Here is a 25,681-nt window from a genome sequence, read left to right on the forward strand (position 1 = left end):
CGGGAGATTAGCTGGTATGTAGAAAATTGCTGAAAAACAAGTTATTTCTAAATGTTTGTAGTCATGGTGACCATGATGAACCTCGAGTATAAAAACCTCTTACACTTTCTGAGCCTTGGAGCACTTTGCATTTTTTTTTCTTACCTAGTGCTCCCAGCTACAGCTGTTCTATTCCTCAGTAAAACTCTGTTCATACTTCTATCAGAGTACAAGGTTTTGTTCTTTGATGATATATATATATATAGAAAATATCCTTGTTTTTTTCACTCCTTTATTCCATTACTTATCACGAATTATAAGATGTAAACAGGCTATTGTATTTTCAGTTGTATGTGTGTTAGTTGTATCATGTTAGGCACAGGCATGACTTTATAATTGTCTTTATGTAGAGATTATGTATGGTTAAGGAGATGTGTACAGGTGTCAAGTTGAAAAGGGGTGGATTGTGATGATTAAGGTTTGCCAGCTTGGCTGGGCCATGATTCTCAGTGGTTTGGCAGTTATGTAATGATGTACTTTGGCAGTTACATAATTTTGGTGCAGCGAATTACTTAATATGACCCTTTGGGCCAAGATCTTGTAACTCCCACCAAAAGACTGGGTAGAACTATGAAAATGAGGGTGATTGTGGCCCATAAATGGGATTGGATAACTTGCAAATAATGTAAATAAGATGCATGGCACCCTTGTCAGGGGTGGGACCATGCAAATAAGGTGTATGGAACCTTAATGAGGAGATTGGTCAGTTTTGCCATCCTGGTAGGCTTGAAAGAGAGAAAATTCCAGAGCAGAGAGGGGACCTCAAGACCATCAAAAAAGAAGAGCCAGGAGTGGAGTGTGTCCTCTGGATCCAGGGTCCCTGCACTGGGAGCTTCCTAGCTGCAGAAGAAGAGAAGAGAGCTGCAGCAGCAGAGAGATGGCAAGATATGGCAAGAAGCTGTAGCGGAGAAACAGCAGCAATGGAGGCAGCAGAACCAGGAAACTGGCAGAAGAAGGCACAGTGGGTGTGCTGACCCACAAAGTGAGAAAGCTGTGCACCTTTGAGCCGGAGACTTGCTGGGAGAGTGGGGTATCTCCAGGCACTTGACAGACCTAGGCTTGCAGACCCACAGAGCAAGATTGCTGAGTGACTTTGGGCTGAGGTGTACTGGCAGAGCCGAGCACTTCTGGGCACTTATCAGCAGAGCTAAAAGACCTTTGTAACATTTGCCTGAGTAGGGCAGAGGCTAGGTCATCCCTAGAAGCCCAAGGGGCTAAGGGCCAGAGAGAAGTCTGCCTGTGGCACAGCTAAGAAGTTGTCCTGATCGAAGAACTGTATCCTGACCATTCTGAACCTGAATTGTAATCTGCTACTTCTCTAATAAACCCCGTATCTGTGAGTATGGTCTATGAGTTCTGTGTGGCCCTTGGAATGAATTATCAAACCCAGCAGAGGAGTAGAGAGTGCCATGGGAGGGTAAGGTAAAAAGGTAAGGGAGATGAGGTATGTGTGAAATCTGCCTTGTAGGAATCAGCCTTGGGCTGTTGATGCTGATCTTGATTTCCTCCCCCTTGTGAAGTTAGAAGAGATCAGATGCTGCCATATTTTTAGTAATGATGTTATTTGGCAGTTATGTAATGATGTAATCATCCTCTATTTCATGATCTGCTGTAGTCATCCTCCATTTTGTGGTTTGATGTGAGTAGCCAATCGGATGAAAAGGGCATTTTCTTTTGTGGGGGATGGGGTTGGCCTGCATACAGTATATACAGATATTCTAGCACAGCTGGCACACTCTGGATCCTGTATCTGACTTGTCATCCTCTGACCTCCGGTTCTTGGAACGTGAGCTAGCAGCCTGCCACCTGACCTGCAGATCGTGGGATTCACCAGCTCCTGCAACCTCAAGAGCCAGCAGCCTTCTGCCTGACATGCCAATTTTGGGTTGGTCAGCCCCTGCAACCACATGAGTCAGGAGAAGCCTCCAGCCTGATCCACGGATTTGGGACTTTCCAGCCTCCACAACTGCATGAGCCATTTCCTTGAGATAAATCTCTCTCTCTCTCTTGCCATCTATATATATATACATATATGCTTCATTGGTTTTGGTCCTCTAGAGAATGCAGCCTAAAACAGAATCTAATCCTGAATCTTTAGAACAGCTACTTTTCCCTACCTCCATCTTCAAACTCTTTGGAAAAGTTAAAACACTGAGGTGCACAATCACACAAATTAGGTTATTTTATTTCTTTTCTTGTAAAAGTATAGAATCCTATGAGATAGTTTACTTACCTCTCCAGCAAAATTCCTATGGACTAACACAAAATAATAAATATTGGAGAGGCTGTGGAGAGATTGGAACACTTATACACTGCTGGTGGGAATGTAAAATGGTACAACCACTTTGGAAATCAAATTAGCACTTCCTTAAAAAACTAGAAAATAGAACTACCATACAATCCAGCAATCCCACTCCTTGGAATATACCCTAGGGAAATAAGAGCCTTTACACGAACAGATATATGCACACCCAAGTTTATTGCAGTACTGTTTACAATAGCAAAAAGATGGAAGCAACCAAGGTGCCATCAATGGATGAATGGATAAATAAATTATGGTATAGTCACACAATGGAATACTACGCATCAATAAAGAACAGTGAGGAATCTGTGAAACATTTCATAACATGAAGGAACCTGGAAGGCATTATGCTGAGTGAAATTAGTGAATTGCAAAAGGACAAATATTGTATAAGACCACTATTGTAAGAACTTGAGAAATAGTTTAAACTGAGAAGAACACATACTTTTGTGGTTACAAGAGCGGGGAGGGGGGGAAGGTGGGAGAGGGACGTTCACTAATTAGATAGTAGACAAGAACTACTTTAGGTGAAGAGAAAGACAGCACACAATACAGGGGAGGTCAGCACAACTGGGCTAAGCCAAAAGCAAAGAAGTTTCCTGAATAAACTGAATGCTTTGAAGTCCAGCGTAGCAGGGGCAGGGATCTGGGGACCATGGTTTCAGGGGACATTTAAGTCAATTGGCATAATAAAATCTATTAAGAAAACATTCTGCATCCCACACTGAAGAGCGGTCTCTGGGATCTTAAACGCTAGCAAGCAGCCATCTAAGATGCATCAGTTGGTCTCGACCCACCTGGACCAAAGAAGAATGAAGAATACCAAGAACACAAGGCAATTACGAGCCCAAGAGACAGAAAGGGCCACATGAACCAGAGACTGCTTCAGCCTGAGACCAGAAGAACTAGATGGTGCCTGGCCACAACCGATGACTGCCCTGACGGAACACAGCAGAGAACCCCTGAGGGAGCAGGAGAGCAGTGGGATGCACACCCCAAATTCTCGTAAGACCAGACTTAATGGTCTGACTGAGACTAGAAGGACCCCGGTGGTCATGGCCCCCAGACCTTCTGTTGGCCCAGGACAGGAACCATTCCCGAAGCCAACTCTTCAGACATGGATTGGGCTGAACAATGGGTTGGAGAGGGATGCTGGTGAGGAGTGAGCTTTTTGGATCAGGTGGACACTTGAGACTATGTTGGCATCTCCTTCCTGGAGGGGAGATGAGAGGGTAGAAGGGGTTAGAAGCTTGCGAAATGGACATGAAAAGAGAGAGTGGAGGGAGAGAGCAGACTGTCTCATTAGGGGGAGAGTAATTGGGAATGTGTAGCAAGGTGTATATGGGTTTTTGTGTGAGAGACTGACTTGATTTGTAAACTTTCACTTAAAGCACAATAAAGATTATATAAAAAAAATTCCTGTGGACTAGTCCCTATTTTTTATAATTTTGTAAATCATATTTACAGCCAGTCACAAAGAAATTGAGAGTCACATGTGGTAATGAAGTTGAATTATAGATCTAGGTCTAACACACGCAGCATTGTATAAGATGAGGAAAAGTCAAAGCCATTAAAATTTTATTTTGGAATTAGAAAAATAATTTATGGCCATTTCTGATAATATGGAATATATGAAAATATATTTACGAGTTACCATTTGTCACTGAGTCAGTTCTGACTCATGGCGACCCCATGTGAGTCAGGTAGAACTGTGCTTCACAGGGTTTTCATGGTTGTGACCTTTCAGAAGTCTTTGGCCAGGCCTTTCTTCAGAAATACCTCTGGATGGGTTTGAACTGCCAACTTTTTGGTTAGTAGCGGAGTGCTTAATCATTTGCACCACCCAAGGATTCCTGAAAAAATATATACCAAACTCAAACCCATTGCCATCTAATTGATTCCAACTCATAGCAACCCTATAGGACAGAGTAGAAAATTCCCCATAGGTTTCCAAGGCATGGCTGGTGGATTAGAACTGCTGACCTTTTGGTTAGCAGCCGTAGCTCTCAACCACTGTGCCATCAGGGCTACAAAAAAGTACATGTTGTTGTTAGGCATCGTTGAGTCGGTTCCAACTCATAGTGACCCTATGAACAACAGAACAAAACACTGCCCAGCCCTGTGCCGTACTCACAATCTTTGTTATGCTTGAGCCTATTGTTGCAGCCACTGTGTCAATCCATCTCCTTGAGGATCTTCCTCTTTTTCACTGATCCTCTACTTTACCAAGCGTGATGTCCTTCTCCAGGGACTGGGCCCTCCTGATAACATGTCCAAAGTGTGTGAGACATAGTTTTACCACCTTTGCTTCTAAGGACTTCTTCCAAGACAAATTTGTTCTCTCTTTTGGCAGTCAGTGGTTCTTCCTCAGTCTTCCTAATTCATCGTCCAGCTTTCACGTGCATATGAGGCAATTGAAAACACCATGGCTTAGGTCAGGTGCACCTTAGTCTTCAAGTCTTAGACATCTTTGATCTTTAGCGCTTTAAAGAGGTCTTTTGCAGCAGATTTGCCTGACGCAATGCATCTTTTGATTCTTTGGCTGCTGTTTCCATGGGTGTTGATTGTGGATCCAGCAAAAATGAAATCCTTGACAACTTCAGTCTTTTCTCCATTTATCATGATGTTTTTTTTTTTTTTTTTGCTTATTGGTCTAGTTGTGAGGATTTTTGTTTTCTTTATATTGATATGTAACCTATACTAGAGGCTGTGGTCTTTGACCATCAGTAAGTGCTTCAAGTCCTCTTCACTTCCAGCAAGCAAAGTTGTGCCATCTGCATAATGCAGATTGTTATTGAGTCTTCCACCAATCCTGATGCCGCATTCTTCTTCATATAATCCAGCTTCTCGGATTATTTGCTCAGCATGCAGATTGAATAAGTATGATGAAAGGATACAACCTCGATGCACACTTTTCCTGACTTTAAACCACGCACCATCCGTTTATTCTGTTTGAACAACTGTCTCTTGACCTCTGTACAGGTTTCTCATGGGCATGATTAAGCATTCTGGGATTCCCGTTCTTTGCAATGTTATTTATAATTTGTTGTGATCCACACAGTTGAATGCCTTTGCATACTCAATAAAACACAGTAAAATCTTTCTGGTATTCTCTGCTTTCTGCCAGCATCCACCTGGTATCAGCAATGATATCCCTGGTTCCACGTCCTCTTCTGAATCTGGCCTGAATTTCTGGCAGTTCCTTGTCGATATACTGCTGCAGCTTCTTTGAATGATCTTCAGCAAAATGTTACTTGTGTGTGATATTAATGATATTGTTTGATAATTTCCTCATTTGGTTGGATCACCTTCCTTGGGGATAGGCATAAATATGGATCTCTTTGAGGCAGTTGGCCAGGTAGCTGTCTCCCACATTTCCTGGCATACACGAGTGGTCACTGCCAGTGCTGCAGCCATTTGTTGAAACATCTCAATTGGTATTCTGTCAATTCCTGTAGCTTTGTTTTTTGCCAATGCCTTCAGTGCAGCTTGGACTTCTTCCTTCAGTACCATCGGTATCTGATTATATGCTACCTCCTGAAATGGTTGCACGTCGACCAGTTCTTTTTGGTGTAGTGACTCTGTGTATTCCTTGCATCTTCTTTTGATGCTTCCTGCATCATTTAATATTTCCCCCATAGAATCCTTCACTATTGCAACTTGAGGCTTGAATTTTTTCTTCAGTTCTTTCAGCTTAAAAAGCCAGGCTTCCCAGGTTCGATTCCCTGGCTGGGGCTGTAGCCCCTCACTGCCCCGGTGGAAGGTCACACAGCAGTCACAGGTGGATGTTCTGCGCATGTCCCTGGGCCTAGTTTTCTCCAGCTGCTTCTGAAAGGCAAATTTAAAGAAGTTTGTGGGCTATTTTTAGATACCCTGCCCCATTGTTCTGGGGAATGGCTTTGTTTCTGTGCCCTGGCCCATTTCTTGTTACTTCGTTTGCAGTTTTGGCGGCCCTTCTGTTCTCTGTCTTACTAAGTCTCTAGGTTCCACACTCAACCCCCTATTACCTCCCTGATAGTATAGCCTATTTCTCTTTTACTTGTTTCTCCTCTAACCACACCAGTCTCTTCGCTTTTTCTCAAACAGGCACCCTCCAATCTCAAGGCCTTTGCTCCCTGTCTTACCTACAAGGAAGACCAGTTAATATGACTATTATTCAGATTTATACACCAACCACTAAGGCCAAAGATGAGGAAATTGAAGAGTTTACCAGCTTTTGCAGTCTAAAATTGATCAAACATGCAATCAGGATGCATTGATAATCACCAGTCATTGAAATGCCAAAGTTGGAAACAGAAGGATTGGTAGTTGGAAAATACGGCTTTGGTGGTAGAAAAACACTACTGGAGATCAGATGATAGAATTTTGCAAGACCAAGGACTTCACTGCAAATACATTTTTTCAGCAATGTAAATGGCAATTATACATGTGGACCTTGCCAGATGGAATACACAGCAATCAAATTGACTACACCTGTGGAAAGAGACAATGGAAAAGTTCAATATCATCGCTCAGAACAAAGCCAGGGGCTGACCGAAGAACAGACCCTCAATTCCTCACATGCAAGTTCAAGTTGAAACTGAAAAAAATTGGAACAAGTTCACAAGAACCAAAGTATATTCCACTTGAATTTAGAGACCATCTCAAGAACAGATTTGACGCATTAAACACTGATGATTGAAAAAGTATATAGAATAGAAATAATAGTTTTTCATACTCTTGACACTCAAAAGAAAACTCTTAAAACAGCTTACTTTTAATCTTTCCAGAAATAGGTAATTTTAAGCTTGTTGATTTGCTGTTCCTTCTTCTTTTAGCTCTACTTCTGCAACTTTTTTTTAAAACCCCATTGAATTTTATAAGCTGCTTCAAGCCATTCATTTATGGGAAGAGAGGAACACGAATGAATGTGTAGTTGCACTTAGCTTGTTCCCTTGAACATGAATCATAATTCATTCCTGGAAGGGTATTTAAATAACACAAGGTTTCTCCTGTTGCCTTGCCTAGGAAGAATCTGAGGTTCAAAAAGAGAAAATGACTTGCTCAAAGTATCCAACTTGTAAGGGGTCATTATCGAGGCTAGACTCCAGCTTCTGACTCCAGTCCAGGCATTTGCTATGAAATCCTGCTGCCAGCTTGTGATTTCCTTTCCCCACTGGGGAGGCTTTTGGGAGGAACGCAGATCTGTGTCTGTTAGAGGTCATCGGGAGTCCGAGGCTATATCAGGTCTTTAGGTGGAGTTGTGTGTCGATGAGTTGATTCTGACTCATAACGACCCCATATGACAGAGCAGAACTGCCTTATGGGGTTTCCTAGGCTGCAGTCTTTATGGGAGCAGATAGCCAGGTCTTTCTCCCTCAGAGCGCTGAGTGGGTTCAAACCAGTAACCATTCAGTTAGCAGCTGAATGCATAACCATTGCCAACAGAGCTCCTTCTCAAGTCACTTGGACCAATATTAAAGGCAGAATGTTGAGTACGAAGGGTCTGTGAAGGGAATCCAAAAGTTCCTTCTCTGGGAAAGGCAACCTGAGTAGATAAATTGGAGCAGCACCCCAGGAAAATATCAGAGAAAAATTATCACGAGCCCTGTATTGGAATGTCCTTGTGGGGGATCCAGTTATATCAAGGGCAGTTATCTCCCGTCCAGCCTTTTCTTACGTCACCTCTGGAGCTGCAAGCATTAGACCTAGAGTCCTCTGGATTCTGTTGTGGAGGGATTAGCTGGTGTTGGGTAGCACCTGGACTACTGTAATTTGAGAGAACAGGGCTTTAGGCACAGCTCCTTTTAGCCATGCATTCTGGTCTCTGAGACTCAAAGGGCAGGGCCTTTGCGGGTGGGACTGGGAAGCAAACAGCCAGCTTTTGTTCTTCTTCTTCTGAAGACAACATTTAGCCTGCCTTTACAGCAAAGAGGCCTGGAGAGTTCGTTGTAGAATGTGTCCAGGCAACTTTATCCTCCTGGGAACCAAGAGAGGTAAGTAGAGGCCAGTTTGCTGGAAAACTATGGAAGGGAGGAAGTTGAAGGGAGATAATCTTCCGCAGCCTCTCCTCTGTTTAATCCTTGGTAGCACTTTACTATCCAACTGACTCATTTGGGTGACATTTATGTTGCATAGTCACAGAAACTAGTGCAGTGCCTGGCATAAAGTAAGTATAGAAAAAAAAATTTGTTGAATGAGTGAATCATTTGGTCATGATACATGAGATTTCTATTTGGAAATACCTTTAGAAAGAAGAGGACGTGTTTCTGTACTGTTTCATTATGTGATATGCCAACTGAGAACTACAAGTTTTTTCATTTTCCTTATTAAATCATTATTATTACCAGTTGCCACTGAGTCATTTCTGACTTCTGGCGACATCAGTAGATTTCCAGGCCTTTCTTCTGAGGTGCTTCTGGGTGGAGTCAACCTCGAATCTTGGGTTAGCAGCCAAGGGCATTAACAGTTTGCTCCACCCAGGGACTGCTGTTAAATCATTAGTACTTAAACCCAAGAACCAAACGCATTGCTGTCAAGTCGATTCTGACTCATAGCGACCCAGTAGAACAGAGTAGAACTGCCCCATATGGTTTCCAAGGAGCGGTTGGTGCATTTGAACTCTGACTTTTTGGTTACCAGGAATAGCTCTTAACCCCTTCACCACCAGAGCTCTACTCATAGCGATCCTATAGGACAAAATAGAACTGCCCCATAGGGTTTCCAGGGAGAAGCTGGTGGATTCGAACTGCTGACTTTTTTTTTTTTCTTATTTATTGTGTTTTGAGTGCAAGTTCTACTCTGTCCTATAGGGTCACTATGAGTCGGAATCGACTCGATGGCACTGGGTTTGGTTTTTTGGTTTGGTAAGTGAAAGTTCACAATTCAAGTCAGTCTCTCACACAAAAACTTATACACACCTTGCTATGTAACCCTAGCTGCTCTCCCCGTAATGTGACAGCACACTCCTCCCCTTCACCCTGTATTCCCTGTGTCCATTCAACCAACTCCTGTCACTCTGCCTTCTCATCTCCCCTGCAGGCAGGAGCTGCCCACATAGTCTCATGTGTCTACTTGCACCAAGAAGCTCACACCTCACCAGTATCATTTTCTGTCTTATAGTCCAGTCCAATCCCTGTCTGAAGAGGTGGCTTCAGGAATGGTTTCAGTCTTGAGCTAACAGAGGGTCCAGGGCTGTGACCTCTGGGGTCCCTCCAGTCTCAGTCAGACCATTTAAGTCTGGTCTTTTTATGAGAATTTGAGGTCTGCATCCCACTGTTCTCCTGCTCCATTAGGGATTCTCTGTTGCGTTCCCTGTCAGGGCAGTCATTGCGGGTAGCCAAGCACCGTCTAGTTCTTCTGGTCTCACTCAGGCTGATGGAGTCTCTGGTTTAAGTAGCTTTTTCTGTCTCTTGGGCTTGTATTTACCTTGTGTCTTTCGCGTTCTTCACTTTCCTTTGCTCTAGGTGGGTTGAGACCAATTTATGCATCTTAGATGGCCGCTTGCTGGCTTTTAAGATCCCAGACGCCACTCACCAAAGTGGGATGCAGAACGTTTTCCTGATACACTTTGTTATGCCAGTTGACCTAGATGTCCCCTGAAACCATAGTCCCGAGACCCCAACCCCCCTGTCCCTGTTACTCTGGCCTTCAAAACGTTTGGTTGTATTCAGGAAACTTCTTAGCTTTTGGTTTAGTCCAGTTGTGCTGACCTCCCCTGTATTGTGTGTTGTCTTTTCCTTCACCTAAAATATTTCTTGTCTACTATTTGATTAGTGAATACTCCTCTCCCTTCCTCCCCATCCTTGTAACCATCAAAGAATATTTTCTTCTGTGTTTAAACTATTTCTCAAGTTCTTATAATAGTGGTCTCATACAATATTTGTCCTTTTGCAATTGACTAATTTCACTCAGCATAATGCCTTCCAGATTCCTCCATATTATGAGCTGTTTCATGGATTCATTGTTGTTCTTAATCGTGGTATAGTATTCCATTATATGAATATACCATAATTTATTTATCCATTCATGCATTGATGGGAACCTTGGTTGCTTCCATCTTTTTGCTCTTGTAAACAGTGCTAGCTTTTTAAGGAAATGCCAAATCAATTTCCAAAGTGTTTGTACCATTTTACATCCCTACCAGCAGTGTATAAGTGTTCTAGTCTCTCCCCAACTCTCCAACATTTACTATTCTGTGTTTTTTGGATTAATGCCAGCCTTATTGGGGTGAGATGGCATCTCATCGTAGTTTTGATTTGCATTTCTCTGATGGCTAATGATTGTGAGCATTTCCTCATGTATCTGTTAGCCACCTGAATGTATTCTTTGGTGAAGTGCCTGTTCATATCCTTTGCCCATTTTTTTAATTGGGTTATTTGTCTTTTTGTTTTTGAGCTTTTGCAGTATCATGTAGATTTTAGAGATCAGATTCTGATTGGATTTGTTGTAGCCAAAAACTTTTTCCCAGTCTGTAGGTAGTCTTTTTACTCTTTTGGTGAAGTCTTTGGATGAGCATTGTTTGATTTTTGGGAGCTCCCGGTTGTCTAGTTTCTCTTCTAGCACTTTGCATTGCTAATAATGTTTTGTATACTGTTTATGCCATGTATTAGGGCTCCTAGTATTGTCCCTATTTTCTCTTCCATGACCTTTATCCGTTTAGATATTATATTTAGGTCTTTGATCTATTTTGGGTTAGTTTTGTGCATGGTGTTAAGCATGGGTCTTGTTTCATTTTTTTTTGCAGATGGATATCCAGTTACGCCAGCACCGTTTGTTAAAGAGACTGTCTTTTCCCCCATTTAACAGACTTTGGGCCTTTGTCAAATATCAGCTGCTCATGTGGATGGACTTATGTCTGGATTCTCAATTCTGTTCCATTGGTCTATGTATCTGTTGTAGTACCAGTATCTGACTGTTTTGACTACTGTGGTGGTATAATAGGTTCTAAAATCAGGCCTCCCACTTTGTTCTTCTTTTTCAGTAATGCTTTATTTATCCAGGGCCTCTTTCACTTCCATATGAAGTTGGTGATTTGTTTCTCCATCTCATTAAAAAATGTCATTGGAATGTGGATTGGGATTGCATTGTATCTATAGAGCACTTTGGATAGAATAGACATTTTCACAAGACATCATGCTTGGTAGAAGGTCAGTGAGAAAGAGGAAGACCCTTAATGAGATGGATTGACACCGTGGCTGCAACAGTGGGCTCAAGCATAACAACTATTTTGAGGATGGTGCAGGGCTGGGCAGTGTTGAGTTGGAACTGACTCTACGGCACCTAACAACAACAACCTATATATTCTAAGGGGCTGTGGTGGCACAGTAATTGAAAGCGCTCAGCTGCTAACCAAAAGGTTGGCTGTTCAAACCTACCAGCTGCCCTCCTGGAGAAAGATGTGACAGTCTGTGAAAGATGTGGCAGTTGGCTTATCTAAAGATTACAGCCTTGGAAATCCTATGGGGCAGTTCTGCTCTGCTCTGTAGGGTCTCTGTGAGTTGGAATTGGCTCTACAGCGGTGGTTAATGGTAACCTATGTATTTAATTACACGTTTCAGTTTTTTTGAAGGGCAATGTTCATTTCTAGTTTATTGGTGTGCATTACGTTCTCAGCTCCCGTCAGGCAAGGGGAAATGCACTTGGCGCTGTCTCAAACTTAAAACATCCTTTATTAGCCACTTCCTGCAACCCTTCTGGGAGTCACGAGCTTCAGTTTTAAGAAGGTAAAAGTGAAAATGAAGCCCTGGACCATCTAGGGAAGCAGTGAAGTACTGTTGCAACTCTGGAAAAACCCATCTTCCCAAATTTAAGATGGTAAATTTAGGTTTTGCAAAACTGAAAGGTACCTTTTTGTTTTCCTCATTTTTTAATTTGGAAAAAAATTTTTAATTTTAATCTTTTCAGACCCAGTGGCGGATTGGCCAGAGAGTCGGCAACAGTTAGCTCCTTGTATAGTGCTCTTCTTGGAGAAGAAACAGAGAGAGTGCAGTTGAGGGCCCGCTGGATCTTTTTTTGCACTCTGTTCTCATTGAACAGCCCAATTACAGTTGGAGGAAGGGAGGCACATTCTTTCAGAACATATTCTTAGTGAATACAGTCTCCCTTATCGTTAGAACACTCCCTCCAGGGATGCTCTTTAGGTTCTATAACTTCAGTATCAAACTGAGGACTTTCTGAGGAATAGAGTAGAGGAAGGAGAGAGCACAGACCTAGAAGACGAAAAGACCAAACTGGCACTGTGATTGTGCCTCTGTTCTACCTTCTCCCAACCTCAAATGCAGCCCAGACACAAGCCTGAAGAAGCGTTTCTGGAGCAGAAAGAAATCAATCTTTTAAAATGCCTGAGGTGGTTGGACTTAGCCTCTTTCCTTAGCACTTGGCATCGGAGTCTAGAATTGCCACCTGTCTTTCCATGTGCAAAGGCAGCTGGAAGTGCCTGTGGGTGCAGCCTCTCCCTAATGCTCACCGAGGTACTGCTTAGCAGTCAGCGCCCCGCCTTGGTCTTACATTACCCCAATTTGTTAAGTTGACTGAGCTGGAAGAAAGTGACTTCTTCTTGCTTTTCTCTATTATCCTATTTCCTGTTCTCTTTAAAAATAGTGCAGCCTTCCCCTCCCCTATCCCTTTCTTTCTCATAGGTTTTCCTCTAGGTCTGAAATTAGCTCTGTAGTCTCTGGCCAGTGCTCAGCTAGGTGCTTTACCTCCAGAATCCTTCAAGCAACATGCAGAGATGAGTGTTTTATTTACTTTCAAGTTGAAATACCAGAACTTAGAGGTGTGGGTCCCACAGCCAAGAAAGAAGTCCCCACTAGTAATTGCAGAGCCCTCTCAGGTGAGATCTGCCCGGGTTGTTTGTTCAGTTTCACCCCAGAGGAAGCTGTGAGATCAAATGACTCCCTCACGGGCTCAAAGCCTGTCAGGGGTGGACTTGGCCCAACCAAGACTTTGACACCTAATCCAGGGCACTTTTTAACTACACAGCTTTTCTACGTATTTTGAAGCTCTGTTTCTTCAGACTATTTCTCATGGTTGCAGAGAAACCTTGATGAGAGTAAAATCAGGGCACTGAATTTAACAGAAATAAACAAAGAATAAAAGTGGAAGAAGAGAGAGGAGGGCAGGGAAATGGTGTAGTGAGAAAAAGCAAAATGTCAAGTGCTGCAGCTTAGATTTCAAAGATCCGTTTAATCCACGCTCCTCTTCTCTGAACCGTCTCCAGGCTTTCCTGAACACCGAGAACTTTCCCATTTGGCTTCCCTGGTTTCTAACTTTGACACAGAGGTGATGTCATGATAAAATGAATAGGTGAAATTGCACTTTGGGCATTAGGTGGCCCTAGGAGAAAAGATGAGAATTATGGGCGTTGCATCTGTAGAAATGAAACCCTTTTTGTCTGCTCCCCGTTCTATGGTGAGTGGTTCAAAATGCAGTTATTTAAACTAAAAAAACCAAACCTGCTGCCGTTGAGTGGATTCCGACTCATAGCGACCTTACAGGACAGAGTAGAACTGCCCCATACGGTTTCCAAGGAGGAGCCGGTGGATTTGAACTGGCGACCTTTTGGTTAGCAGCCGAGATCGTAATCACTGTTGCCATCGGAGCTCTGCAGTTATGTTAGTACAATAAAAATTAGTTTATATCTGGAGCAAGGATTTTTAAAGGTATAAGTTATGTAGAAATAAGCCATTATAGGTTGAATCTAGTACATAAATATTTACCAAAAAAATCCAAAATTAAACCTGTCGCAGTTGAGTCAATTCTGATTCGCAATAACCCCACGTGTTACGGAGTAGAACTGCTCCATAGGATTCTCTTGGCTGTGACCTTTATGGGAACAGATCACCAGGCCTTTCTTTTGTGGTACCACTGGGTGGATTTGAACCACCAATCTTTAGGTTAGTAGTTGAGTGCAAACCGTTTATGCTACTTAAAAAAAAAAAAAAATTTTTTTTTTTTTTTTTAAGTACTGAAAAGGACCTATAAATGTATGCACGACCATTGATTGAGTGACCAAGGTGCCAAATCTATTCTGGCTCCCAAGCTCTTCGGAACCCTGTCCTACCTGATCACTGCCTCCATCTTGGGTGTGTGTTTTGATCTCATGTTCAAGGTAGGATGCAGACTCTTCTTCTTGGCCGCTTAGCATCACCCCCCCCCCCCCTTATTTAGCACAAATGCAACAGCGCTGAGCCTAGAGACCAGAATTTAGAAAATGATTGGAGAAAATTTGCAAAATGACATAGAGAGAACAGGGAGGGTCAGGAGAGCCAGCATTTCCAATGTGACCCTCCTGTGAGTAAGCATCAGATAGCCCTGGGTTGATGAAAGAAAAAAAAAAAGATTGATGCTAATTCTTTTAAAAACGTCTAGCTATTTTAAATCATTGTGAAAGTTTCTAGAGCTCCAAATCGAAGGACCATCTAGCATTCCAGGGCATCGCAGGACCTGACTGAGGCAGAGTACTAAGTGCAAAGGTTGCTCAGCGTGGAACTATAAGTTCAGTGAGCTGTAAATTCCAAGAGCAGGCACCTGATCACAGACTTTTTAATGCCTGAAATTTTTGGAGGGATGAAACTGTGCTGACAATGAGGTGATGGCCAAAATCAACAAAGCGAAGAACTGGTGTAGTTGTGCGGTTATGTTAGGGGAATGGCCGTAAAAACCACCTGACTACTGTAAGTAAGTATGATGAGGTACTGAATTTTTCATTTAAATGTTCCTGTAGTCAGCTTTATTTGATGTGAGCAGATGACACCTCCTTAGAGGATATTAACAATTTAAAAAAAGAGAGAGAAATTTTAGTCATCGCTTCAGAAAAGATTGCTTTTTCAGGATGGCTGAATTGAAGAAGTGATTTGTTCAAAGGAATCCCAGATAGAGACATGAAAGGTAGGTATGTAAATAGAGATTTGGATTGACTGAATTGTGTTTTGTGTCACGTGGAGAAGGCTGTGTCCAAGTCACACTGTAGAATCTGACTCTCTAACCAATAGAAGACTGACTCAGAGTTTCCCTGGGCCCTTGCTTTTCACCATTTCCTCTGCCTCTGGTGCCTGGGAAACACGGTTGACAACACTCTCACTAATGCATTAGCCTTCAGCTGGGGTGATTGAAAACCAACCACATAGAATAACAGTTCCAATCTTGTGTTCCAAAGTAATGACTGCAAAGGCAAATGTCTAGTGAAGACTGAGTAGCACTATGGCAAATGTTATGGTCTATTATTAAGTGCAAAAAGCAGGATGCAAAACTGCATCTCGCTGTGTTCTTGATAAAATCAAGATGTGTGTGCCTTTTGCATCTACTAATCCAAAGGTTCCTAGTCTAAACCTACTCAGTAGCACTGCTGCAGAAGAAAGGCCTGGTGATTTGCTTCCGTGGAGATTGTAGCCAAGAAAATCCTACGGAGCACAGTTCTACTTTGTAACACATGGGATCACCATGAGTCAGAATTGACTCCATGGCAATTTTTTTCTCCAAGGGACAAGAGTTAAATGAAGGTACAAGAAAGCAAAATATATTAGGTTGTTTTTATAATTAAAATGTATCCAAAGATATAGTTATGTTGAATGTGCCCACATTCACAGATAAAAAATATCTCTTTCAAATTATTATTACCTGGAGTCTGATACTGATGGGATTGGGATGTGGGAAACAGAGAAGTGGAAACTTGAGCATCCAATCAGTAAACATTTGATTGCGTACTGTGTGCAGGCAGTGCTAAGCGTTAGAAGCAGGCGGAGAACACTCAGTGCACTGGCAGCCTCTTCTATGTGTATGCGTGGTGCCCTTAAATACCTGTGACTCGTGATGACTGCATGCATTTCAGAGTAAAGCTGTGCTCCATGGCGGTGAGCTTTCAGAAGCAGATCGCCAGGCCTTTCTGGATGGGTTCGAACCATCAGCCTCTTGGTTAGCAGCTGAGCACTTAATGGTTTGCTCCACCCAGGGTCCTCTAGATGCAAATAATATGAAACTGACGAATGTTATTCTGGGTCTATAATCCACTGATAGGGGCTCACAGAGGAAGGAGTAATTCATTCTGCCTGGCAGAGTCAGATGGTTTCAAAGGAGAAGTGGTAATTGTATCTTTTTCTTAAGCATGAGCTTGGCGGAAGCGTGGATGTGTGTAAACTGACTCTTGTGCACTCTGGTGCCATCGTGGCTGTTCTCTCCCAGGCCCGTTTGTTGCTGGACGTGAATCTGTGTTGGTAATGATATATGTTACCACATTTTATTTCACAACTGAGCTATAAAGGTGGCATAATTGTTCTCTGTCTTTACAGATAAGAAATGAAGCTCCTTTTAAAGGCTTCATAAATGTGAATCAAAGAGCCTCTCTCCATAAGTTCTGGGGATGGGCAAAGCTGGGCTGGCATCTCTAGCCTACCTCTCCAGGCACCAGAGGGCTTCACCTCCATCTTCCTTTGTACAGGATGCAGTAAATTTGACATTCACTAACTTAGTTTTGAGGGGCCTTGATGGTTCAGTGGGAGACTTCTTGCCTTCCATGAAGGAGACCTGGATTCAGCTCCCGGCCAGTGCAGCCACCACCTATCTGTCAATGGAAACTGTGTGTTGGTATGACGTTGAACAGGTTCAGGGAGCATCCAGACTAAGTGGGACTAGGAAGAAAGGCCTGCAATCAACTTCTGAAAATCAGCCATTGAAACACTATGGATCACAAAGTTCCGATTCCATCGTGCCTGGGGTTGCCACGAGTCGGGGGCTGACTCCAGGGTAGCTAACAGCAACAATCTGAGATTTAGCCTCTATGCAGTTTTGGGTTAGAGCACTTGTTGCAGTGGTTAACTGCTCGGCTGCTAACCGAAAGGCTGGAAATTCTAACCCACTGGCCACTCTGTGGGAGTCAGCTTCTGTAAACATTTACAGCCTTGGAAACCTTATGGGGCACTTCTACTGTGTCCTGTACGATTGCTATGAGTCAGAATCGACTCGACAGCAGTGGGTTTGGTTTGGATGAGCTTTTTTTAAAAAAAAGAAGTTAGCCTATATTCATCATAATTTCCCAGTCACTTGTGTAGTAAGTTAGGTGGTGAGGTAACCTTAGTAATGTGCCTTTTTAAGGACCTTACCTTGCAGCAGAGAAAATAAAGCCCTGGAAAGAATTAGGCTCCACACCCAGTAGTGTGCCGTGCTTTATAGCATAGCCAGCCCATGTGAAGAGCATGTGTGTGGGGGAAGAATCAGGTGATTTATCTGAAGTGAGAATGGTAAGACTGTTACACGTACTTTGGACATGTTTTCAGGAAGGATCAGTCCCTGAAGAAGGACATCATGCTTGGTAAAGTAGAGGGTCAGCAAAAATGGGGAAGACTCTCAACAAGATGGACTGACACAGTGGCTACAACAATGGGCTCAAACATAGCAATGATTGTGAGGATGGCACAGGACCGGGCAGTGTTTTGTTCTGTTGTACACAGGGTCGCTATGAGTTGGAACCGACTCGAGGGCACCTAACAACAAGTGATTTATTTATTTTTTTCCTTTACACTTATTTTTTTGGTTGTTGAGAATATACACAGCTAAACATACATTGATTTGACATTTTCTACAGCTACGATTTAGTGACATTGATTATGTTCTACGAGTTATGCAGCCATTTTCACTGTCCTTTTCTCATTTGTTCCTTCTTCATTAACACAAACTCACTGCCCCCTAAGATTCCTGTTTAATCTTTTTGTGTGTGCATGTGAATTAGGTAAAAGTTTACAGAGCAAATTAGTTTCCCATTTGGTAGTTTTTACATAAAGTCCACAATATGTCAGCACTCTCCCCACTTCCGCCCTGGGTTTCATTTTCTTTCCTCCTGATTTTCTTCTACCCCTTCCTGCCTTCTCATCTTTGCTTTTGGACAGATAGTGTTGTTTTGATCTCGTATTATTGATTGTTCTAAGCAATACGTTCCTCTAGGGTGTTACTGTTTATCTTATGTGCTTGTCTGTTGTTTGGCTGGGACTTGGTCTCTGAGAGTGCCTTTAGTTCCCAGTCTCAGAAGGGTGTCTTAGGGTCATAGTCTCAGGGGTTCCTCCTGTCTCTGTCAGACTAGTAAGTCTGCTCTTTTTTTGTGAATTTGATGTTTTGTTCTACAGTTTTCTCCCACTCTGTCCAGGATCCTCTGTAGTGATCCCAGTCAGAGCAGCTGGTAGTGGTAGCCCAGCACCATCTAGTACTTATGGTCTCGGGATTGTGTAGGCTGTGGTCATGTGGTCCACTGGTCCTTTGAACTAATTATTCCCTTGAGTCTTTCGTTTTCTTCACTCTCTTTTGCTCCAGTCAGGAAGAGACCAATAGTTGTATCTTAGATGGCTGCTCACAAGCTTTTAAGACCCCAGATGCTGCTCATCAAAGTAGGATGCAACATATGTATTCTATTGTGCCAGTTGATGTAGATGTTCCCTGAGTCTATGATCCTTTGCCTTCTAGCCTAGGAGCTTCATCCCATGAGGTGTTTGGTTATGTCTAAGAGGTTTCCCTGACTATACCCCTCATGCACTCTGCATGAGCCGCACCTATTGTCATGTGTGTAGAAATATCCACCACTAAACCTATATCTGCTGGTGGGTGTATTCCTTTATACCCTCCCACACCTCTTGGCCTATCTACCTTTTGTCCATTTGTTATCGTTGTCTGTTAATATTATTGCTGCAGGATTGTCTAAGCTGTAGTATTTTCCATTAAAAAAAAAAAAAAACAAACTCATTGTGGTTGAGTCAATTCCCACTCATGGGGACCCTATGGGACAGAGTAGAACTGCCCCATAGAGTTTCCAAGGAGCACCTGTTGGATTCCAACTGCCAACCTTGTGGTTAGCAGCTGTAGCTCTTAACCACTATGCCACCAGGGTATTTACTGTAGTTTCCCTTTAGTCCTGTGTTTCTCTCAGTGTCCTCTCTTGCCTTGGTCATGTTGCACTGACTTCTCCCATATTTTTATTGTCTATCCCTTCACCAATATTACCTTGTGTCTTCTAATTGGTGATTTGCCCACCCTCCCCTTCCATCCCTGGTAACCCAAAGAATGTTATTTCTTTTTTTCCTATGTGTAAACCTTTTGTTGTTACTTTATAGTAGTGGTCTCAAATAATATTAGTCCTTTCGCAATTGATTTATCTCACTCAGCATAATGCCCTCCAGGTTTGTCCACATTGTGAGATGTTTTGTGAATTCATCATTATTCTTTTTCTTTGCATAGTATTCAATTGTGTGTATATACCACAGTTTGTTAATCCATTCATATGTCAATGGGCACTTAGGTTGTTTCCATCTTTTTTGCTACTGTAAGTAATACTGCAGTGAACGTGGCGTGCATATGTCTATTTGTGTCACGGCTCTTATTTCTTTAGGGTAACATGCCTAGGAGTGGGATTGCAGGATCATATGGTATGTTTATTTCTAGCTTTTTGAGGAAGCGCCATATCGTTTTTCAAAGTGATTGTACCATTTTACATTCCCACCAACTGTGTATAGAGTTCCAGTCTCCCCACAACCTTGCCAACATTTGTTATTTTCTGGCATTTTTATTTATTTTTTTATTAGTGCCAGTAATGTCGGGGTGTGATAGTATCTTATTATAGTTGTAATTTGCATCTCTCTAGTAGCTAATGATCACGAGCTTTTCTTCATATGTTTGTTAATTGCCTGAATGTCTTCTTTGGTGAAGTGTCTGTTCATATCCTTTGTCCATTTTTTAATTGAATTGTTTGTCTTTTTATTGTTGAGTTGTTAAAGTTTACTATGATTTTAGGGATTGGTGCCTTGTCAGATATGTCATAGCCAATTTTTTTCCCCCAGTCTGTATGTTCTCTTTTGGAAAAGTCTTTTCTTAAGCCTAAGTGTTTAATTTTTAGGAAATCCCAGTTACCTAGTTCATCTTATGCTGTGTGTGCATTTTTAGTTATGTTTGGTGCTATAGGAACGACAATGTGGAGGTGGCGTGTGACCTCCTCTAATTTCACAAGGAGGAAGGAGAATCAAGATCAACAGTCCGAGGTTGATTCCTCTGAGGCAGAGGTCAGACATTTCTCCTGTTTCCGCCATCTTTACCAATTCTAACACTAACCGTCCTTCCCATGGCATTCTCTGCTGCGTTTGGCAATTCTTTGCAGTAGCCACACAGAGCTCACAGCAGTACTCGCAATTATGGGGTTTATTAGAGAGGTAATAGGTTACAATTCAGATTCAGGAATGCTCAGGATACAGTTCTTCCATCAAGATAGCCTCTTTCAACGGTGCCCACAGGTACACCTCTCTGGCCCTCAATCTCTGCCCTGATTGGGCAAGTATTACAAAGTTATGTGGTTTTGCTGATAAGTGACCAGAGGCACCCTACTCCACTAGCGAGCCTCCTGCCCAAAGACACTCAGCTTTCTCCATCTGTGGGCCGGGAAGCCTACCATGCTTCCTCTGGCTGTTGTCTCTCGCCATCGTTTCTCTGCCACCGCTTCTTGAGAGCTCTTTCTCTCTGTCACCTGGTTCCAGGAGCTTCTCAGGGCAGGGATCCCAGGTACAAAAGATGCATTCTGTGCTCCTGGGTGTTCTCCCTTGGTGGTGGTGGGATTCTTTCTCTGCTCTGGAATTGGCTCTATTTTAAGGCAAAACTGACCAGTCCCCTTTGTGGGCCACAATTACCTTATTTGCACAGTCCTATCCCATCACTTCAGTGGAAGTTACAAGACCAAGGCGAGAAGGACCACAGAAAAGCAATCCATTTCACTACAGTTACTCTGTGCCATATGTTAGGGCCCCTAGTGTTGTCCCTATTTTTCCTCCATGAGCTTTATAGTTTTGGGTTTTATATTTAGCAAGTGATTTATTTTTAAGCACTAAATATTTATTGACTCAATATCTCTCCAGGCAGTGTTCACGTGCTTGGAACTGAAATGTCTAACTTGGCAGTGCTGTTTAAGCAAACAAACTCAGTCAGTTGAACAAATGATTAACAGAAAGGTGAGGAGCTCATGAAGTTACCAGCCTTCAGTGGGGAGAAGATGCTGGGATTGAAAGCTCAGAGCGATGGCTTACAGAATGGTCTGCTCAGCCACAAGTGATTTCACTGTGGGAATATGTGGACGCCTTGGCATTAGTACCCACCTGAGGCAGTTTGTTCTTGTGTAGTATTAGGTTTCAAGTTAGCAGGAGACTGAGCAAAACAAATCAAAGGAGCTCCTTCAGAAATGTTTCAAAGAAAGGTAGAAATCTAACACAGAGGTAAATAAAGATGGAAGGAAGAAAGAAAAAAGTCAAGAACCTAGAGGTAGAAGAAGGTCAAACAGACAATACCAAGAGGACGTCTCTGGATTCTAGAGAAAATGTAAGTTAAATATGTCTACACTCTGATCATATCTGAAGAGACGTTTTACTCATTTCCTGGTTTGAATGATGAGATCTCAGAAGCATTGTCTTTTTAGCCTGTCTCTTATTACTACCCTGATTTTTTTATTTGTTTACATTAACAAGTTACAGGAGAATAAAACTCTTCCAAAGGGAGCTCTGTCAAACACTTCACAATTAGCAGAAGTCTGTCATCAGATTTTTGAGGGGAAGGTTTTTGATGAAGTTGAAAATGCCTTGAAAATGACCCTCAATGAATCTACCTGTGATGAGTACTTGGATCTCAGTCACTATATAACAGAGACACTGTCTACAGAAGAAGCTGCATTCCCTTTGGCTTACACAGTGACCATCCACAAGGACTTTGATACTTTTGAGAGGCTCTTCAGGGCGATTTACATGCCCCAAAATGTCTACTGCATTCACGTGGATGAGAAAGCCACAGTTGAATTTAAAGATACAGTGGAGCAATTACTGAGCTGCTTCCCAAATGCTTTCCTGGCTTCCAAAATGGAGCCAGTTGTCTATGGGGGCATTTCCAGGCTCCGGGCTGACCTGAACTGCATGAGAGACCTGGCCACCTCGGCGGTTCCCTGGAAGTACGTGATCAACACCTGTGGGCAAGATTTCCCCCTGAAAACCAACAAGGAGATAGTTCAGTATCTGAAAGCATTTAAAGGGAAAAATATTACCCCAGGGGTGCTGCCTCCAGATCATGTCATTGGACGGACTAAATACGTCCACCAAGAATTACTAGGTAGTAAAAGCTCCTACATGACTAAAACAAGAAAATTAAAAAGTCCTCCTCCTCACAATATGACTATTTACTTTGGGACTGCCTATGTGGCCCTCACAAGGGAATTTGTTAATTTTGTCCTCCAAGATCAACATGCACTTGACTTACTCTCCTGGTCCAAGGATACCTATAGTCCTGACGAACATTTTTGGGTGACACTTAATAGGATTCCTGGTATGTATATCTCTTAACTTTCATTTTTATGGAGAAACACTGTTTTTGATACTGAAAATAAACAGCTTACAGCAGGAAATTGTATTAAAAAAAAAAAGTTGTAAAACTTCCCTCCAGTGGTTAAGAGTTCGAATGCTAACCAAAAGGTCAACAGTTCAAATCCACCACCACTCCTTGGAAACCCTGTGGGGCAGTTTTACTCTGTTCTATAGGGTCGCTATGAGTTGGAATTGACTTGAAGGCAACAGGTTTGGTTTTTAGATTTTGTTTATAGTTTCAAATGTTGTTGTTTTTTTAATCCTTACAGCAAGTCTGCTCACAGGGTGAGTGATACAACTCATCTCCATTTTATAGATGAGGAAACTGAGGCATAGTGATTGGGAGGAGGGCTGAGATAGAGCTCAGTTATCTGACTTGATTTTGCTGATGAACCAAGTTGCGTTTTGGGGCCCACAGACCCATTTCAAATAGGAGCTGTCGTCTTGAGGCAGCAAGAGATTGAGGAACCATTGCCCATGCAAATGAAAACTTAAGAGTAACACCTTAATTCCTTGTTATGAATTGAGTTGTGACCCCCCCCCCCAAACTTGTGCTGCAAGTTCTAACCCTTATACTTGTGGAGGGGAGTCCTGCTGGGGCAGAGGTTAAGAGCTACAGCTGCTAACAAAAAGGTGACAGTTCGATTCCACTGGCTATTATTTGTAAACCCTATGGGATAGTCCTACTCTGTCCTGTAGGGTTGCTATGAGTCGGAATTGGCTCCACAGCAATGGGTTTGGTTTTTGGTGTATACTTGTGGATGTAATCCCATTTAGGAATAAGGTTTTCTTTGCTATGTTAATGAGGCCATAGCAGTGTAATGTATGTCTTAAAACAATCACTTTGAGCTATAAAACAAGCCAGTTAGGCACAGGGAAGCAAGCAGAGATGGGGAAGATAGATGTCATACCACATTAAGATCACCAAGGAGCATAGGAATAAAAGCTGACAGAGAGAGAGAGCCTTTCCCTAGAGCCTGAGCCTTGAATTCAGACTTCTAGCTACCTAAACTGTGAGATAATAAATTCATGTTTGTTAAAGTCATCCACTTGTAGTATTTCTGATACAGCAGCACTTAGTAACTAAGACAGCCCTCAAGATGATTGGAAATGGATTACTACACATTTGGTTAACAGCTCTGATGATGCAAAAGGTTAAACGCTCAGCTACTAATTGAAAGGTTGGCTGTTTGAACATACCCAGAGATGTCTCAAGAAAGGCCTAATGATCTGCTTCCAAAAGGTCACAGCCACAAAAAGCCTATGGTGCACAGTTCTACTCTGAAATACGTGGGAGTCGCCATGAATTGGAATCAACTCAGTGGCAACTGGTTTGGTTTTTGGTTGGTTAGCAGTAACTGATCAGCAACTCAATAGAAAATAAATGCACTGAACTTACGTATTTCAAATACTAAAAGAGGTAGTCCCTGAAATAGTTACTGTGCTATGTATAGATGTCTACTGTGTGGTATGAAGGATCCTTGGTAGAACCGTAGAGCCCCTAGATGGTCTAGCCAACTCTTGCTGCACCTGGGGTAGTCCTGAAGTAGGCTTGGTCATGAGGAGGTAAGAGAACTTGAAACTGTGATGGCCATCTTGTTTAACTGTTGACTCCTACTATTTGGAAATCTGGACCATTTCTGCTTGGAGAGCCCTTCAAGTTTATGTGTGTTTTTCTTGAGCATTTTAAGATCGTTTCAGTTGATTGCAGTGATCGAGGATTTATTTTTAGGATTTTCAAAGAAATAAGGCCAGAAAAAATTCTCACAGCTGAATTCTCACAGGCCTCACGAAGACCTAGAACGACACTGTCCCATAGAAATATAATGTAAGCCACTTAAGTAATTTTATATTTTGTAGTATTTACTTTTAAAAAACAAAAGAAAAAGAAAGGTGAAATTAATTTTAAAACGTATTTTATTTAACCTAGTATATCCAAAATATCACCACAACGTGTGGCACTAGCCGCATTTCAAGTGCTCTAGGTGGTTGGTGGCTTCTGTAATGGGCTGGGCAGAGAGGCCACGTGTCATTGCTGCTTTAGGTATAATGGTCAGACAGCAGCTCTGCCGCCCAAGCAGCACTGAGAAGTCAGCCATTCACGTGCCTCAGACTCTTCATCTCTGCTCATTGTGCTTTACCTACCTCCTCTTTATCTGAAGTTCTTACCTCTGCTTCAGAGTTTCCACTTGTGTATGCTGTCTACTACCCCATGGCGTCTTTCCACATCTTCTCATTGTGTCTTCCAGTTTCTATGCTGCTCTACTAATTGCTATTCCTCTCTGTCTCATCCAGATATACCCAGAGAGTCTTGTTTTGGGGCCCTGTATTCACTGTACAATACATGTCCCAGTTTTCAGTTCACTCCGTCTCAGGCTGCTGCTAACCTCTCAAGACGGTGCCCTTCAACTAGACCCTGAGTGGTTCTAGTCCACTGTGACCAGATTGCCAGGGTCATGTGGTTTAAAAAACAAAACAAAACATCGTCACCTGTGTATAACAAGTCATTTAAAAAGCGGTTGTTGATGTGGCAGTTCCTCTCAAAGTCTCTCAGAAGCTAAGACTCCCTGCATGGGCTGCTCAAACCCAGGGCAAGATACATTGGAGGAGAAAAGTGTTTCAGAAAAGAAATTCATATGTGGCTTTAGAGATGTTGCCCAGTAAATTTCATTCTTGTTGTTGTTAGCTGCTGTTGAGTCAGCTCCTGATTCATGGCGACCCCATGCACAATGAAACAAAATACTGCCTGGTTCTGCACCATCCTCATGATCAGTTGTGGATCTGATCATTATGATCCATAGGGTTTCTTTTTTTCAATAATTTATTTTTTGTTGTTGAGAATATACACAGCAAAAACATATACCAATTCAAGTTTCTCCATGTACAATTCAGTGACATTGGTTACATTCTTTGAGTTGTGCAGCCATTCTCACCCTCCTTTTCTGAATTGTTCCTCCTCCATTAACGTAAACTCACTGCCCCCTAAGGTTCCTATGTA

At 42.4% G+C, this 25,681-nt stretch overlaps 1 protein-coding gene across 1 annotated transcript; it reads left to right on the top strand.

The window, feature by feature from the left end:
• The first annotated feature begins 21,720 nt into the window (after positions 1-21,720).
• LOC126059368 (N-acetyllactosaminide beta-1,6-N-acetylglucosaminyl-transferase-like) lies at positions 21,721-22,662 on the top strand. Its single transcript, XM_049855095.1, has one exon. It carries the CDS (start codon positions 21,721-21,723, stop codon positions 22,660-22,662), a length of 942 nt encoding a protein of 313 aa, XP_049711052.1.
• The last annotated feature ends 3,019 nt before the right edge of the window (positions 22,663-25,681 follow it).

This window comes from Elephas maximus, chromosome 1 (genome assembly GCF_024166365.1).
Source record: "Elephas maximus indicus isolate mEleMax1 chromosome 1, mEleMax1 primary haplotype, whole genome shotgun sequence".
Taxonomy (NCBI): domain Eukaryota; kingdom Metazoa; phylum Chordata; class Mammalia; order Proboscidea; family Elephantidae; genus Elephas; species Elephas maximus.

What these genes read in the sequence shown, in the direction of transcription:
- LOC126059368 (XM_049855095.1), top strand. Translation starts at nt 21,721, where the DNA reads ATGATGAGATCTCAGAAGCATTGTCTTTTTAGCCTGTCTCTTATTACT.